At 37.6% G+C, this 15,677-nt stretch overlaps 1 protein-coding gene across 1 annotated transcript in view; it reads left to right on the top strand.

The window, feature by feature from the left end:
* TINAG (tubulointerstitial nephritis antigen) overlaps nt 1-13,514 on the top strand; it is a 39,936-nt gene extending 26,422 nt beyond the window's left edge. Inside the window, exons 10-11 of the mRNA XM_008940049.1 lie at nt 12,185-12,230; nt 13,316-13,514. Coding sequence (XP_008938297.1) covers nt 12,185-12,230; nt 13,316-13,426 — 157 coding nt within the window. The 3' untranslated portion in view covers nt 13,427-13,514. The remainder of the gene's footprint in view (nt 1-12,184; nt 12,231-13,315) is intronic.
* The last annotated feature ends 2,163 nt before the right edge of the window (nt 13,515-15,677 follow it).

The raw sequence follows: 15,677 nt of genomic DNA, 5'->3' as shown, positions 1-15,677 counted from the left end.
GCTGCCAAGCAGAATGCAAATGGAAACATAAAAATTGCCAGTCATCTCCTAATTAACAAGCACAGATTTCTGGCACAGCAGTCTGGGATCTCTACACCCCAGACAGAAATCACTGCCGCTAGGATGCTGCTGACTTTATTTGGGATGCACAAGGAATCCACACTCAGTACTGAAACTGGTGCAGAAAAGAGTATATAATACACTAGTGGATTTCCCTTCAAATGTAGACCAGTGCCACTATATTAAGATGATAAGAATCTAATAATGCATGCACTCAAATTACAGAACACAACATGATGATTTATTCTTTGACATGAAGGTAATATACAAGGATGAATTTATTAAATTATCAATTGAATAGTTTCATAGAGAAATAACTGGAGGGTCTCAAACAAATATTTTACATGTGATCTAGATTATGAAATAAAAATTCAAGCATGTGCTAGGAAGATTACTAAGAAATCTTCAACATGTAGTTCGACAAAATGAAGTCACAAATTTAAGTGCATCTTGTGTTTTTGGTCTCAGTGAAGATATCCTTGTAAATGACATGGAAACGCCTATGGTGGTGGAAATGACTACTGGCTATGAATTACAAGAATGTGACTGATAGGGGCACAGCAGCAAACAAAAGCAGCAGGCTTGTGCAAGATCACCCTTGACACTATATTTTTGCTAAAGGCTTTAGCTCAGAGTAGTAGAGGAAAAGCTCCTGAAGTACGCTTATAGTGAATGTGGTGAAGCAATAAGAGCAAGAGAGAAACTGAAATTTAGCATAAAAGAAATGGAGGACTGAATTAGGAAAGCTTGTTTATGAAGGACTACTATTGTGTATTGTTTTATGTGTATGTATTTAAGGTATATCTCAAAGGTCATGAGAAACCACTAAAATTAGACAGTAAAATATGCAATGCAGTTTAAATGCCTCAGTACAAGAATGAGCTGCTGTGATGCTGGGAGTGCAGATGTTAGGAGGGCTATGAATCACACTTGGTGCAAGCATAGGAGGATGGCAGCTGTTTCCTCAGACATGCTTCCTCAAATACATGGTGAATAACCTGCTAGGGTGAGCGATTAAGCACAGGGGGACAAAGTGATGGCTGAGGAGGGACAGAGGAGGAGGGCTATTAATGTGCTGAAGTGGATGCTGATTTAAATGGGAACTGATAGGCTATGCAAGGAAAAGAAGCCTTTAGGCTGCTAACTAAGATAGCAGCCCACTTGTGAGAAAAAAAAATGAGCACCTTGACTGAGACTGGCAGCTCCCTGCAGAGGATTGTGTTGAATGGTCAGTGCAAAATACTGAGTAGGAGGGAAGCCAAGCAGTTTGATACACTGAATAAGAACCTGAGAAGTGAAGGGAAAAGAAGAAAACTCAAGGTGATGATATTTAAGAAACTTCAGCCTGTTTCAGAGTTTAATACGTGGGAAATGCATTTACTTACTAGCTTTCATTGAAAATTGCTGAAGAATGCAATGGATCTGGCAATATAAAGAATTACCCATCCTTTCATTGTCTAACGCATGTGTTCTGACCTCCCAGAAGATGCCTATAAAAACATTTGCAAATGTCTTTAACTGTAAAAACTGAATTACAGTTTGACAAGACTGACATTGTTTGAGCATAACGCTAGGTGTACTTGAGTTTCTAATAATGATAAATTCATTCATAAAATGAACATATTTTGAGCAAAGAATAATACAAATTCCTTGACCTAAATAAAAAACTCATAAGTATCTCAGTGAAGTTTGACTTCAAATGAAAATATTGATGAGTATTTGCATTCTGCTTAGCTGAGATTATTACTGGAGAGAGAAAAACAAGCAAACACATGCTTACACAAGGTAAAAAAATGCAGTTCTGTGTAGGTCGTTGTCTAATTTTTTAAATTATAACCACTTCTGTAAAAAAGATCCAATATTTGTAAAAGGTAGACATAATAATGAATTACAATATTGAATTGATACTTGTAATCTCTCAGAAATGTTTTTAAGAATGCCTCAATCTACCCATGAATTGTACAACATATAAGGTGATGGAATCATAACATGGAAATAAATTTTGGTGAAGCTTGCAAGAGCTGTTTGTACAAAAGCAGAAGCGCACATATAAATGGCTTAATTGATCATTGACTCAAAGGACTGTAAATGCATTTATTGTCTTTCCTTGTTCTGCAACCTGAAACTGCTACTTGTTTTTCATCATTTCAAGGCTTCTTATTTATGAAATCAGCTATGATAGGACTACAAATCTATCTCCAGTGAGGTACTGTATGATATCAGGCTCAGGTAGAGAATAGGGAAAGACTGAACACCATGAAGCAGGAGAAGAAAGTGTGGAACAGCCAGATGCTAGATGTTGTGGGTAGCAGACTATTTGGGTTTGATTATGTTCTCTCTGGACAGTGAAATAGGGCTTTCATCAATCTGAAGATGGGATAGACTGACCCCACTGACATTTAGAGAGAGCAGGATCTCTCAAGCAGTTTCTGTGTCTGTATTGCAGAGACAGGGAGGTAAGCAGGAAAAGTGAAAAACGGAGACTGGGATTCACAACAGCTAAGTTTTGACGTTTAAAAGTTAGATTCCTATGTCTCTGCTAGGCAGCAATGGTTCCCTTTATTTTCCAAGTTTAGTCAGCTGCTCTAGCCTAGTATCTGTCTTAAAGTGAATTGAATTGCTTTGTTGGGTCTTATTTCTCTTTGCTGATTATGAAAGAACCTGTGGGGTAACCTCAGACATACATAGCTGACATTAAAATGTCTAGGCTAGACTAGAAGAATCCCACTTGTAATGGCATCATAAGGTAGCTGAAAAACAAAATGACTTACTGATACATAGTATTTATGATAAGATAGTATCTTCAGAATGTCTTGCACATGTATATTTGTGTATATGTACCCTCACACATACATGGAGCTCTGTATATACACATATAATTAAAACTCTTAATGACACATGAAAGAAAACAAAGAGCTCCAATGAACCTGCAAATGGAAGTGGAACTAAGGAAGACAAATTGGTTGAAGTGTGATAATTTTCACTTTTCAGCTAGACTTCGTTATTTTAATAAGACTAATGACAGAAAAATGGCATGTGAAATTGTCACCTTTATTTCAAGGACTCTTAATAATATAAGTAGCCTGAATTCACATCAAAGATGAACTTGGTAGCAGATTCATCTTTCAGATGTATGCTTTTAAGCTAGAGTTGCTGAGCAAACTTATCAAGTCTATTCTATAGCAGATTCTCTGTAAAAACAGTGTTGTTGGTTTGTTTTTTTTTTTTTTTTTTTTTTTTTAAACTTCTTCTCCTTCTGTTCTTCTGGCTTTCTTTCTTCCATCTAGGCAAAAATGAGAGAAGAGAAATGTAGTGTCCATAGTGAAAGAAAACATGAGGCATATTTGCTGATGATGTAAAGATGCTAAAGTCTATTCAGCATAGAGGCACTACATTGACTTAAATAGCTACGGTTCTAGGGTTTTGAAAAAAAAATTGCAAGAGTGATTTTAAAATGTGTTTTGCTGTTTGTATATTTTTGGTTGGTAGTTGGCGACTGGCAGAATGTGAGAAGAGTCTGTTCTGGATATAGATTGTTGAGTGGCAGAAGTTAGAAAGATGGTGCAGAATACTGATTCCTAGAGCACTGGTGTTCCGTAAAGAGTTTAACTCTTTGGTTAATGCAAAGCATTGACTTCCACTGACTTTGGCAGATCTGCAGGAATTAATAGCCTGAGATCTGAGGCTTCTTAACTCTTAAGGCCTTATTTCTTTTTAGCTGACATCCTCAGTCTTAAGGAGACAGTGTGTTATATTATTTAGAACACTCTTCAGCTGTCTTTGTTACATCTCCTGGTAACAGCAGTTTGCCTACAAAGATGAACGTAAGCACACTGTTAACTTTTTGTTGTGTTGGGTTGTATTGCTACCTTTTTTCCCTCCCTGTGTTGTTCAATTATATGTAATTATCCACTACTATGTTTTTTTTTTTTTTTCTGAAAACTTTCTTTATGCTTCTCTTGTGAAGTCCACCTTCATTGTAGTGGTACAGTTTCTTGAAAAACAAACTAGGAATTGTTCAAATTAAATCAATTTCCATTCTGTGGAAGAATACTGAAACAGTCTCCATACTCTAGTATTCTAACTGTCAGGCAGTGTTGTGCATTCAGGGCCCACTTCTACAGAATTCATATCAAGGGAAAGTTATTACTGAAAAGGACAGCTAAGATGTCTCAATTATATAAAACTGGACACAAAATTATGAAAATCCTTTTATGGAAGCACACAAGTACTCATTCTTTTATTTGAAAGAGCACTAGAATTATCTTTAAAGACACAATTGGAGCTGGTTTCCCTTGAGTAAGTGGAAATACCATGCTTACTTTTTCTTATGAAGGGGACTGAATGCAGTTTGGAGATATTACTTCTTTTTATTCAAGGTTATTTTTTATTGGAGATTATGATAGTTTCTTTTGGAAAAGCGAAGTAGTGTGTTTCTTACAGAATATTTTTGTCAGGCAGAAGAAAGCTCCCTTTTTAAAGTTATTTTCTCCTTAATGATTGCTTAAAATCTTTCTTCTTAATAAAAATGGAAATTTTGGAGGGTGTAGGGTTAAAAAATTTTCCTAAAAATACCAAAGATGGGGACATCAATGGTCTAAGGCTTTGTAGAAATAACCCCAGTAAAATCCCCCTCTCTGTGAGTGATGAGATCGAGCATCTGTTTGCTTTTGAAATGTCATTCATTTGGAGTAAATATCAAGCTGGAATAAGTACAAAAGGAAGAGACAGAAAAGTACTATTAGATTATTTTGGTCATCTTCCAGAAAATGTAATATTGTTCTCTAATGGACATTATCCAAGAATATCTTATCTCACTTTTCAGTCTCTGTCATTTCCACTAGGGAACTAATTCCACTGGGAGTTAAATTACTTAATTGTTGGGATATTTTTTCTTGATAATCTTCTTTTCTGGACTACTTCATCCTATTCTACCTATAGGGTAATATAAGACTCTGAAGTTTCTCTTTCTGCTTGGCTTATGAGCCCTACACACATTTAGGTTGTTAATGTCTATATATTTTGACATTTTTTTCGCAATTTTTCTTTTATTTTTTTATTCTGAGCAGTAACTTAACAGATTTAGTGTCACACTATAGTCATACACTGCATAGTTTTTACTAAAACATGCATGATCTTCCCTACTTTTAATCCCAGCTGCTTAGATTCTCTTTCTAATGCTGTTAATATACCTAAAGCAGACTCTATATGTACCTTGCTGCTCACTATAACACACATTAGCTTCCAAGGCCTTGACTTCCCTGGAGACACTGGAAATCTCTGATTAAATTCAACAGGGTCATGATGTCATTAGTCAGGAACACGTAGTGTGGATAGGTATACTTTAGGAAAAAATTATGATGGCTGCATTGGCTACAGGATCCCATGGGCAAGAACTGTCAGAGGAGGAAAAAGAACTGAAGGAGTAGATACAATATTGACTGTATTAATGAAGTCATATCAGCTAACAACTCTGAAAGTTTCATAGTTCTTTTTTTTAAGTAGTGCATATAATTTATTAATTCCTATTGATTTTAACTTATAGTCAAAATATTGATACCTTTCAGATTCGCAAATATTTCTTTTCTTTAGATTGCTTTCTGAAAGCAGATAATGGCAACAGTATTTACTCTTCTACTAAATCATTTTCACTTACAATGCCCAGCACAAAGAGGTTCTGTTCCATGATTAAAACTCTAAGGCAGAGATGTTTTACAGGAAAAACTAACTAAAGTGTCATTTTCCCTGCCAATCTGTTTGCCCTCAAACCAGCTTTTGTTCCAAGTCTTGAAAAAAACATAAAGTGCATCCTAGATTGGCTGAAGATTTTAAAACATTCCTGGTTTAATTTAGTTCAACCAAACTGTAACATCTAGGATTTTGTGTTATATTATGAAAGCCTGATATATATCAGAACTGTAATTTCCATGTTGTATATTATGATAATTTTACCTTCTCTAAATTCTTTGATTTTATCCGTGGTGGTTTCAGATAGACAGAATCCAAGTCATTCAGACTGTAATGTTTTAATTCTCCCCATAATTTGTTCTGAAATCATGTGTTACAGTTGTGCAGTTCTGGAAGCTGGTACATTCTATTGCCTCCTGATTCCCATTTTAACACTTTATTCTCTGCATGTTTCCTAATAATTTCCAGTCTTCTCCTTTGCTCATCTCACACTTCAGTAGGCAGTTAATCATGTCAGGGTTCAATCTGAGATTCAGGCAGGTGTAATATGCTAGATATCCAAATTCTCATCACAGAAATGGTTATGTAGTCAGTAAAGTCAGTGGAGACTTGAGGGCAACTGAGCTACAGCTGCCTGTAGATCCATTAGTTGCCCTCCTTCCCCTCCTCAAATATGTGGTGCTAGCAGAAGTAGGAAAAGCTTCCCACCTGGCTGTGTCTCCAAAAGGACATGGATGTCTCATAGGTTCTCTGTCATATCTGTCAGAAACTTGTGAATGTCTCAGGCACCCTAAGCCATCTCCAATAGCCCTACGCACCTGCATTTCAGCTGAATATACTTTACCACTCTGGGACACATACATGTAAATATTTTAATCTTGAAATAAATCTCACAGTGTTTTGCTATCAGGAAAAAGACAAATTTTAATTCCAGTTCTGATATTAACAATTACACTAAAGATAATAATCCCAATGTACTGCTTAAATCTCAGAAGATATCAGTAAAACAGTAGCATACTGTATTAACTACATTTTGGAAAATATTGTAAAGGAACGATTAGGTATTCTGTCTTTCTACAGTACACCCAAAGGAAAAATTAGCATTAATTAATAATAGCCTTGTACTACTGGTGCCTTTCATAATCTGTACAGATCACTCACTTTTCTGGAACCAAAAGTGGGTGGCATGGGTTTCACTTTTAAACCCAAATGGCTTATTTAGCTCCTTCAGGATTATACTCCTAGATACTTAATTTTATTTTAATATTGGTTTTCACGATTTTGAGGGACTAAGCAACACTTTCTCTGAGTTCTTAGTCTCCAAGGAAAATTATCTGGAGTGCTATCACTTTCTACAGTTGTTCTCAATAATATCCCACATTAAATTTTTCTCCTGTAGTGTCTTCCATGAATGCTCCTTTTAAATTTATGGATAAATGAATTTTGCAACTAATATCTATTTTAAAATACGAAATAAAGAAATCAAATCTCAAAGATTACCCAGATTCAGGAAAAGATATTTGTGCCGAGTCTTGTCTATGTAAGAAAACATACAGGACATGAACTCCATCAAAACAGGACCATTTTCTGAATTGTTGAAATACTGTGCCATTCAGTTTCCATTCAGCCTAGTGGGTGGCTAAGAGTTTTGGAAGGTTAACATTTCTTCTGAATTTATTTTCAGATTGTTAAATACTATTTGATCATTTAAACAAATCCCTCTCAGCTATTTTTTTTTTTTTCATATTTCAAAGAATAGTACTCGGAACAGCAAGTAGAAGAGCAGTTAAAATTCAAGCTGAATTTAATATTATTCATTTGTATCATATGTTTCTTTATAACTCAGAAAACTCACCTTCAGATGTCTGCCTTAGCAACAGAAAAGATTCTTAGATATTTGTTTTCTCTGAGGAATGTAAACTTAAATTAAGCTTAAAGTGGAATCTGTGCTTGGATGCCATGACATTTGATAGGTGCAACCAAGGGATACAATGGAGAATGAATTTACTCTATCAGTAAGGCTGAAATAATGAGAACTACTGAAGCATAGCTTTTTAGGCAGAAAAAAGAAAAGAGAGAAATTGCAAAGATCAATATTTATGCTGAAAAATCCATTTTAGAAAATATCTTCTCCTTTCCTAAAGATACTGCTGCAGAATCATTTTTCACTTAGGGGCTTTCTGAAAGAATTGTTTCCCCTTTAGCAGGTATAGTAGTATGAATGAGCCATGGAATCTCAAAAAAAAGCTCTTGGTGGAGCAGGCATTTATTCCCAGAAGCAAGACATCAAATCAAACTGGCAAGTGGCTACAGACACTGCATCATTGAACAATATGTATAGAGCATGGTTCAGAAACCAACAGCTATTTCCATTATAGCCGAGTGCATTTGCAGGCTGGGAGAAGCATGTTAGCCTGGGAGAAATGAGAACTGGTGAATCTCAGCCAGTCTTTGGAATAAGCCCAAACAACGAGTGCCAAGTTTTAGGCAAGACTTGGTAAACAGGCCTAGGATCTTGTGCCACAGTTGCTGCTGGTAAAGGTCAGCACCTATGGAGACAACACATCCTAAAAGCCTTCTTGTTTTGACAGCTTTCAATATCCCAAAAGAATATAAACATTATGTTTTCTTTTCATATTAACATTGCTTATTAACACTGGGATCTTAACAGTGTTTGTGGGAATTTATCAATACTGATCAATATCTAAAGGGTGAGGTCAAGAGGCTGGGGCCAGACTCTTGATAGTGGTGCCCAGCAACAGGACAAGGGGCAATGGGCACCACCCTGAACCCAGGATGTTCCATCTGAGCAGGAGAAGAAATTTCACTGCTGTGAGGGTGGCCGAGCCTGGATCAGGCTGCCCAGAGAGGCTGTGGAGTCTCCTGCTCTGGAGAGATCCCAAACCCACCTGGATGTGATCCTGGGCACCGTGCTGTGAGTGACCTGCTGGAGCAGGGGGTTGAACAAGATGATCTCCAGAGGTCCCTTCCAACTCCTACCACTCTGTGGATTTGTGAACACTCCGTTCCACCTTTCCTGCTATGTCCTGCTCCTAATTCACACACTATCCTAAAGACTGGTGTTGATCAGTAAACTGTAAATCAACATTATTATTTGCTCTTTAGACTGCAGCCATTAAAAAAAAAAAAAAAGTGGCAAAAGCACTTCCCCATCATAATCTATTAGTATAGTTAGTTATTTAACTATTGCACAAAATCTAAACATTGAATATGAAATTTCATAATTCACAGAACTGTAAACTAACGGAAGCTGGAAGTTGTTTAGTCCATCTCTGCACCCTAAATTGTCAGGGCCATCTTAGACCAAGTTGCTTAGATCACTGAGCACTTTAGATTGAAATCTCTGAAAGTCATCTACTTTCACCCTTCATCTTGAAGCAGAGGCACCTTTATGTTCAAGGTTCATGGGGATTCTCAGGTTGTGCTTTGGATATCTCTGAGGACAGCTATTCCACAGCCTCCAACTTCAGTAGTGCCTAACCACTTTTGTTGTAAAATACTTTTTTTCCTTATTTCCTATTGCAATTTCCCTTGCTGAAAAGAGTGACTGTCATCTTACGACCATTGACTGTGCATGTATCAGGGGAGTCTGCTCTGTCTTGTCTTTACCTGCCCTTTGTAGAGCAGATGACAACAAATAGTTCTCCCTTGAGTCACCTCTCCTGCAGGCTGAACAAAGCCAGCTCCCTGAGCCACTCCTTGTGCATCATGTGCTCCAGATCCCAAACATTTCACTGGACTCCTGCTGGTCTTGCTCTAGCCTGTCAATGTCTTGTCTGTATGGGCAAGCCTGAAACTGGGCTCAGCGCTCTGTGCGCAGAATGTCAGGTCCTGTGTAAAAGGTATTAGTAATTTTTCTTGACTCGCTGGCTGCACTCCTGTATACTTTAACTTAATGTCTTTTAATTCAGAATATTTGGATGAAGGTCCAAATAAACTCAAGGCTATGTTACAATCAATAATAATAATAATAATAATAATAATAAAAGGATCCTTTTCCATTCTGGTTTATAAGTTTCCTTCCATTTAGAAACATTTCTACCAGTGTATGAAACTAGAAGACTTGTCTTAAAGAAAATAGGAAATGTTAGAAAAATATTTAATTGCAGAAACGTGAGTCTGCAGGAACAGGTCATCATCCTACTCAAACAAGTGGGAGAGATAATGTGTAGTTCTGAATGCAGGAATACATGAATATAAATTCAAGGCAATTTTCCTCTCTCTGTAAGACTGATACAAATATTGGACTTTCACACTGCAACTGATGTAATTTTTTTAGTAAAATGGTTACGAGGAAAGAAATAAATCATAATCTGATAGTAAATCAGACAGCCTATTAGATACCTATTTTCAAAAATTTATGCTTGTAACAGATTCTATCTGAAATATATTTCACAAAGAAATGGCAAATATTTACTGCAGATTGCAAAAGATATTACTAATGCCTTAACTTTGATGTGGTAATTCAAAGAAAAAGCATCACGAAACCTTTTTAAAGAACAACAATTACATTCAATGATCATTATGACCAACAGTGTTTTTATGATTCCTTGCATTTAATGAGCAGTAGCTACAAGTTGTGCTTGTAACTGTAATCCAGACTTCATTAATCTACTAGTCACCAATTTGTTTGGCTTTTTTTTTCTTTTTTTCCTTTGTCTGGAAGTGCAAATATTCTGCAGAGAATAGTGTCCACTGTTGACCAAGGAGAGCTGATGCCATCATGGCTATTCAAATTTTTTTATAAAGGTGACACAAAAATCCTGATTACCCCCATTCACAGTGTGGCACATACTTTTTCTGATTGCTTTTCAAAGTGAATGGAGCAGTGCAAGAACAGCTCAAACATGTATTAGTGGGATATACACTGATAAATGCCCTGTCAATGGCATTCTGTGCATTTTAGGATTAACTTCAAACTGTGGAAACACAGAATCACAGAATGGTAGGGGTTGGAAGGCACCTCTGGATATCATCTAGTCCAATCCCTGTGATAAAGCAGGTTCACTTAGACCAGGTTGCCAGGATTGCACCCAGCTGTGTTTTGAAAGTCTCCATATAAGGAGACCCCACAACTTCTCCAGGCAGCCTGTTCTAGGTCTCTGTCACCCTCAAAGTAAAGAAGATCTTCCTGATGTTGAGATGGAACTTCCTGTGTTCCAGTTTCTGCCTATTTCCTCTCCTTCTGTCACTGGGCACCAGTGAAAAGAGGTGGCCCCAACCTCTTGACACCCATCGTCAGATATTGACAAGCATTGATAAGATCTCTTCTCAGTCTTCTCCAGGTTAAACAGCTTCAGGTCTCTCAGTCTTTCCTTGTAAGAGAGATGCTCCAGTGCCCTCATCATATTCATAGACCTCACTGGACTTTCTCCAGTATTTCCTTGTCTCAAACTAGGGAGTCCAGAACTAGATACAGTACTCCAGATGTGGCCTCACTAGGGCAGAGTAGAAGCAGAGGAAAACCTCTCTCAACCTGCTGGCTACACTCTTTACAGAAAAACCTGCAAAAGATTACATCTTTGGTTTTCTGATTCTTTGGACCCTTTTATAGTCACCCAAACATCACGGCCTGTGAATAGCAAAAAGAAGACCAAGCTCTTTAAGCAATCAGTAGGCATACCATTTCTACCCAACTATCTAAGCTGTGCAGTGCAGTGCAGCTTTTGCTCATTGAATTACATCCAATGTCCTTGGAGCTTCTTCCACCCCATACATATCCAAAGTGAGGCTTAACAACTCAGAGCACTGTGCAGTCCAGCTACAACTACACAATTATGAAAGTCCTGTCACCTGGCAGGTGTAGACAATCCCTTGTGTGGTTTCATGGTTATTGCCACAACATTTAGCATGTCCTCAAAGATGTCAAAGAAACATCAAGTAAGTTTACAGATCATCCCTAGCACTGTGCAGTAAAACAGATTAGGTTGTCAGCAATTTAATTTGAACTGAGAAAAGTTGGGAACATTTTCAGTCCCAACTCACCAGCTATTTTTATGAAGGTGTTGGATGAGGTCTTTAATAAAAATGTTCCCAGGGATATTCAGTTAAATTGAAGAAATGTGTTCACATTAATTTCAGTACTCCTATACAGTTCAGTTGGGTTCAGTTGGCAAACTCTCCAGAGGAGAGATTCTGTCAATGAAAACTGGTTTTTGCTTTGACAAATTAAAATTAGTCTTGCATTAAGTTTTTGTAGTCCCGAATGGCAGTTTGGCTTGTGGCTAGAACGATACTTATCTTCATTTTCATCAGCACTTAGTTATTTAAACATGGAAATTCTATATTTGTTCTGATACTGGTATTAGGACAACTAACTAAATTAAAGAAGCTTTTCTTTTTTTGTTACTTGTTTCAAGCTACAACATGTCAACTTATGCATCAAAGGTCTCACTAGTACCATCTCTTGTAACAGGTGGGGAGAATTACCTGACAAAAATGGACGTAAACAGAAGTTCTGGGTAAGTGAATCCTTAGTACTGTGTTTTGAGACAGAAGAAAAAAAATCTCTACAACACAGATTACCTAAAATCAGTTGATTTCCTTTAATTCACTGCCTTTGCATCTATTTTATTTCCTTTCACCTTGAAATCTTCTGCACAATTCTGTATCATGAATTTTATCATGCTGCCCCTTGAGCTATAGCATCATCTACCTCAGTTTCAAAGACTGTTTCATTTGATCTCTCATCTGTGTTTTCCCCTACACCATCATTTCTGTCTCAAATCTTATTCAAATTCTTAAATATTATTCAACTTTCCCATGAAGACTCAGGTATTTTTGATGCCTGCAAATGAAACTTAATAAAAGTAATCAATATATTTTGTTAAAACATGGAGAAGTCAAGCTATCTATTTAAACAGAGTTGGCAAATGCTATCCAGCTATCAGAAAAATAAGACAAAACCCCACATTTGTTTTCAGCAGTTTAGAATAAGTCAGATTTTGTCACCTTGATCATGATTACCAGCTCATCTCATTATTCCTGTGTTCAGCAGAAGGTAATCTGGAGTTTACGTAGCTGATGGCAGGGCTATGGTAGGTAGTTTCACTGACATCTGGGGCAAAATTTCTACTGACTTTGCCAAAAACTAAATTGCTCAATGTGTCAATAGCTACCTAAATAAAACTTCATTTATTAAAAGTCATCTTTTTCGTATCTTCGGTCTCTCTTTAACAGATTAGTTGCAAATGGAATTTTGACCATTTTTTGTTTCAAAGACCACTTTCTTCAGCCCATAGTTGAATTGTGTAATGATTTCTGCTTCAATTTATCAAACTGCCTTATAGAAACTGTGTTCCACTTTTATTAATATTATTCCATTTTATTATGGTTTTGGAACTGAAATTTTGATTGAAACAAAAAGGAACAAATGATTAGAAATCAGAAAAAGATGCATTCTGATATTCTGGTGCAACAAATCTGAGAAACTGTTTCTTAAAAAAACTCACACAACAGATTAATTTTTGCATTTTATACCTTACATTTTTAAATATAACTTTAAAATTTTTTTTTCTCTTTTTTTTTTTTTTTTTTTTTTCTTTAGGTTGCTGCAAATTCCTGGGGAAAATCTTGGGGAGAAAATGGTTATTTTAAGATTCTACGTGGACAAAACGAGTGTGATATTGAGAAATTGATTTTAGCTACTTTGGGATAGCCATACTCTTCTACTTTAGTTGTACTGTACTCTGCTTTATGTATCTATTCTTTTTATTGCTGCATATTGAGTTCTGGAGAAATAAAAATATCTGCTCTGTGAGTTACCTTTCTATTAGGGCTCATGAGGGCTTCCTGACTTGAACACAGTGCAGCCATCACAGCACTTTCAGATCTCCTTGGTACAAACGCTTCTTTATACTAATAGCAAATGGTATCAAGCACTACTGAAAATCTTGGTGTCTCACAGAGCAGGAAGTTCCCTCTTCTATTATTTGCATAGCACCATTGTTATGTTATATTGCTAACGGTTGATTCAATGGTGCCTGAAACAAATGGAGTTACGTTGTTAGTATTCATCATATTGCCCTTCAACACAAGAAAGATACTGAGGTGCTGGAGTGAGTCCAGAGAAGGGCAATGAAGCTAGTGAGGGATCTAGAGAGCAAGTCTTACTAGAAGCAGCTGAGGGAACTGGGGCTATTTAGTCTGGAGAAAAGGAGTCTCAGGGGAGACCTTATCATTCTCTACAACTGCTGGAAAGGAGGCTGTAGAGAGGTGGGTGCCAGTCTCTTCTCCCAAGGAACAAGTGATAGGACAAGAAGAAATGGCCTCAAGTTGCACCACAGGAAGTTTAGGTTGGATAGTAGGAAAAATTTCTTCACAGAAAGGGTTGTAAAGCACTGGAACAGGCTGCTCAGGTAAGTGCTGCTGTCCCCATCCCTGGACGTATTTAAAAAACGTGTGGATGTGGTGCTGAGGGACATGGTTTAGTTGTGACCTGGCAGTGCTGGGTTACAATACATAATCTGGTCAAAAATCACTTAAGAAATATTATGTGATCTTCCACACAGAACTGGCTCAGACAACTCATTGTTAGACAAGTTAAAATACTCCAAAGAAGTGTAAGTAGAGTTCTGATCCTGTTGCAGAATAATTAGTTCTTACAGTAGATTAGATAATTTTTATCTATGTATCGTTATCTCTTCTAGGAATTTTTTTTTTACTGGTAGATCCCACAAAGTTAATGCATTTAGAGTACACAAAAGTGCTTGCAGCGAAATAGTATATTCTGTTCCCACAACCACAGTTAAAAATATACCATTTTAATTTAATCAAATCAAATAAAGAAGGAAATGTAATTTCTCCTCAATTAAGTCTATACTAGACTAATTCCTGAACTGCTTGCCTTCCACTCACTCTTAACATCGGAACAGGCATGTGCCACCATTCCCAAAAGCCTGTTTCCAATGGATAAAGACAGAAAGGAAATTTTGTATTTTGTCTCCACTGACACATACGTAGTAGAAATGCTGGGGCTTGAACCCCGAGCCCCTGAATTAAGGTTGACCTATGGGTGATTCCCACAGCCCTTCATAAAGAGGTGGTGAGTTTGCCTTATAGCTTCCCCCCAGGGTGCGGCCGGCCCTGCAGGGAGAGCCAGAAGGGAAATGAGCCCCAGGGGTCCTGCACTGAGTTGACAAAGGTCAGGTGTCTGCTTGGGGATAAAAGCTGGGACCACTGGCAGGGGGTCAGGAGTGTCTGTCTGTGGAGTGCCCTCCCCAGAGCTTCCTGGTTCAGGGCAGACCTTCTGACTCTCCTGGAGCTGGGCCCCGGTCTCTTTAGACCTTTGCGAACGCGGGCGGATCGGGTGAGAGTCACTATGTGGGCACCTTTCTCTTATGTGTTTAGCTTGCTGGTCTGGCTGTTTTCCATGCCAACTGTGAGAAACCTCGGGTCTCTGTTTGTACCACCTGTTGTGGGCCAAGTTGTGTCATTTGTGGGATTGTTGGGGTTGGCATCGATCATGTACAAGCTGGTTGACCTGTTTGTACCCCCGGCGGTCATTTATATAGTAACATTTTTTCCACAATACAGTCTGCATATTGGTTCATCTTCCTGCTGGTGCTATCATTTTTGTTGGGCCTGGACTTTGGCAAAACAGTAGTCCAGTCACAGTTCTGGGGGCTGGCCAGCAGGATCAGTACTGCAGATTAGACACCCAGAGCCCCTTTCACTCCTAAGTCTCCTGTAGCTGTTTCTGTCTGAAGACAAAGCCTGCTGGCATGCATCCCCTCTTATCAGTATTGCTACTAGCTTTGAGAGGCTTGAGGAATACTTTGCTTATTTATTAATTAAAATACAGATATTGCAGCTATTGCTACAAGAAGAAATTAACTACTTTCTACCCCTTTTAGTTTCAATTAATCCAAAGGCCGGATGTCGACATGGATCATCAATCATAAAATTAT

Source organism: Merops nubicus, unplaced genomic scaffold (genome assembly GCF_000691845.1).
Source record: "Merops nubicus isolate BGI_N331 unplaced genomic scaffold, ASM69184v1 scaffold11245, whole genome shotgun sequence".
NCBI lineage: Eukaryota > Metazoa > Chordata > Aves > Coraciiformes > Meropidae > Merops > Merops nubicus.
The sequence above is the reverse complement of the archived record's forward strand: the minus strand, read 5'-3'. Positions and strand labels throughout refer to the sequence as shown.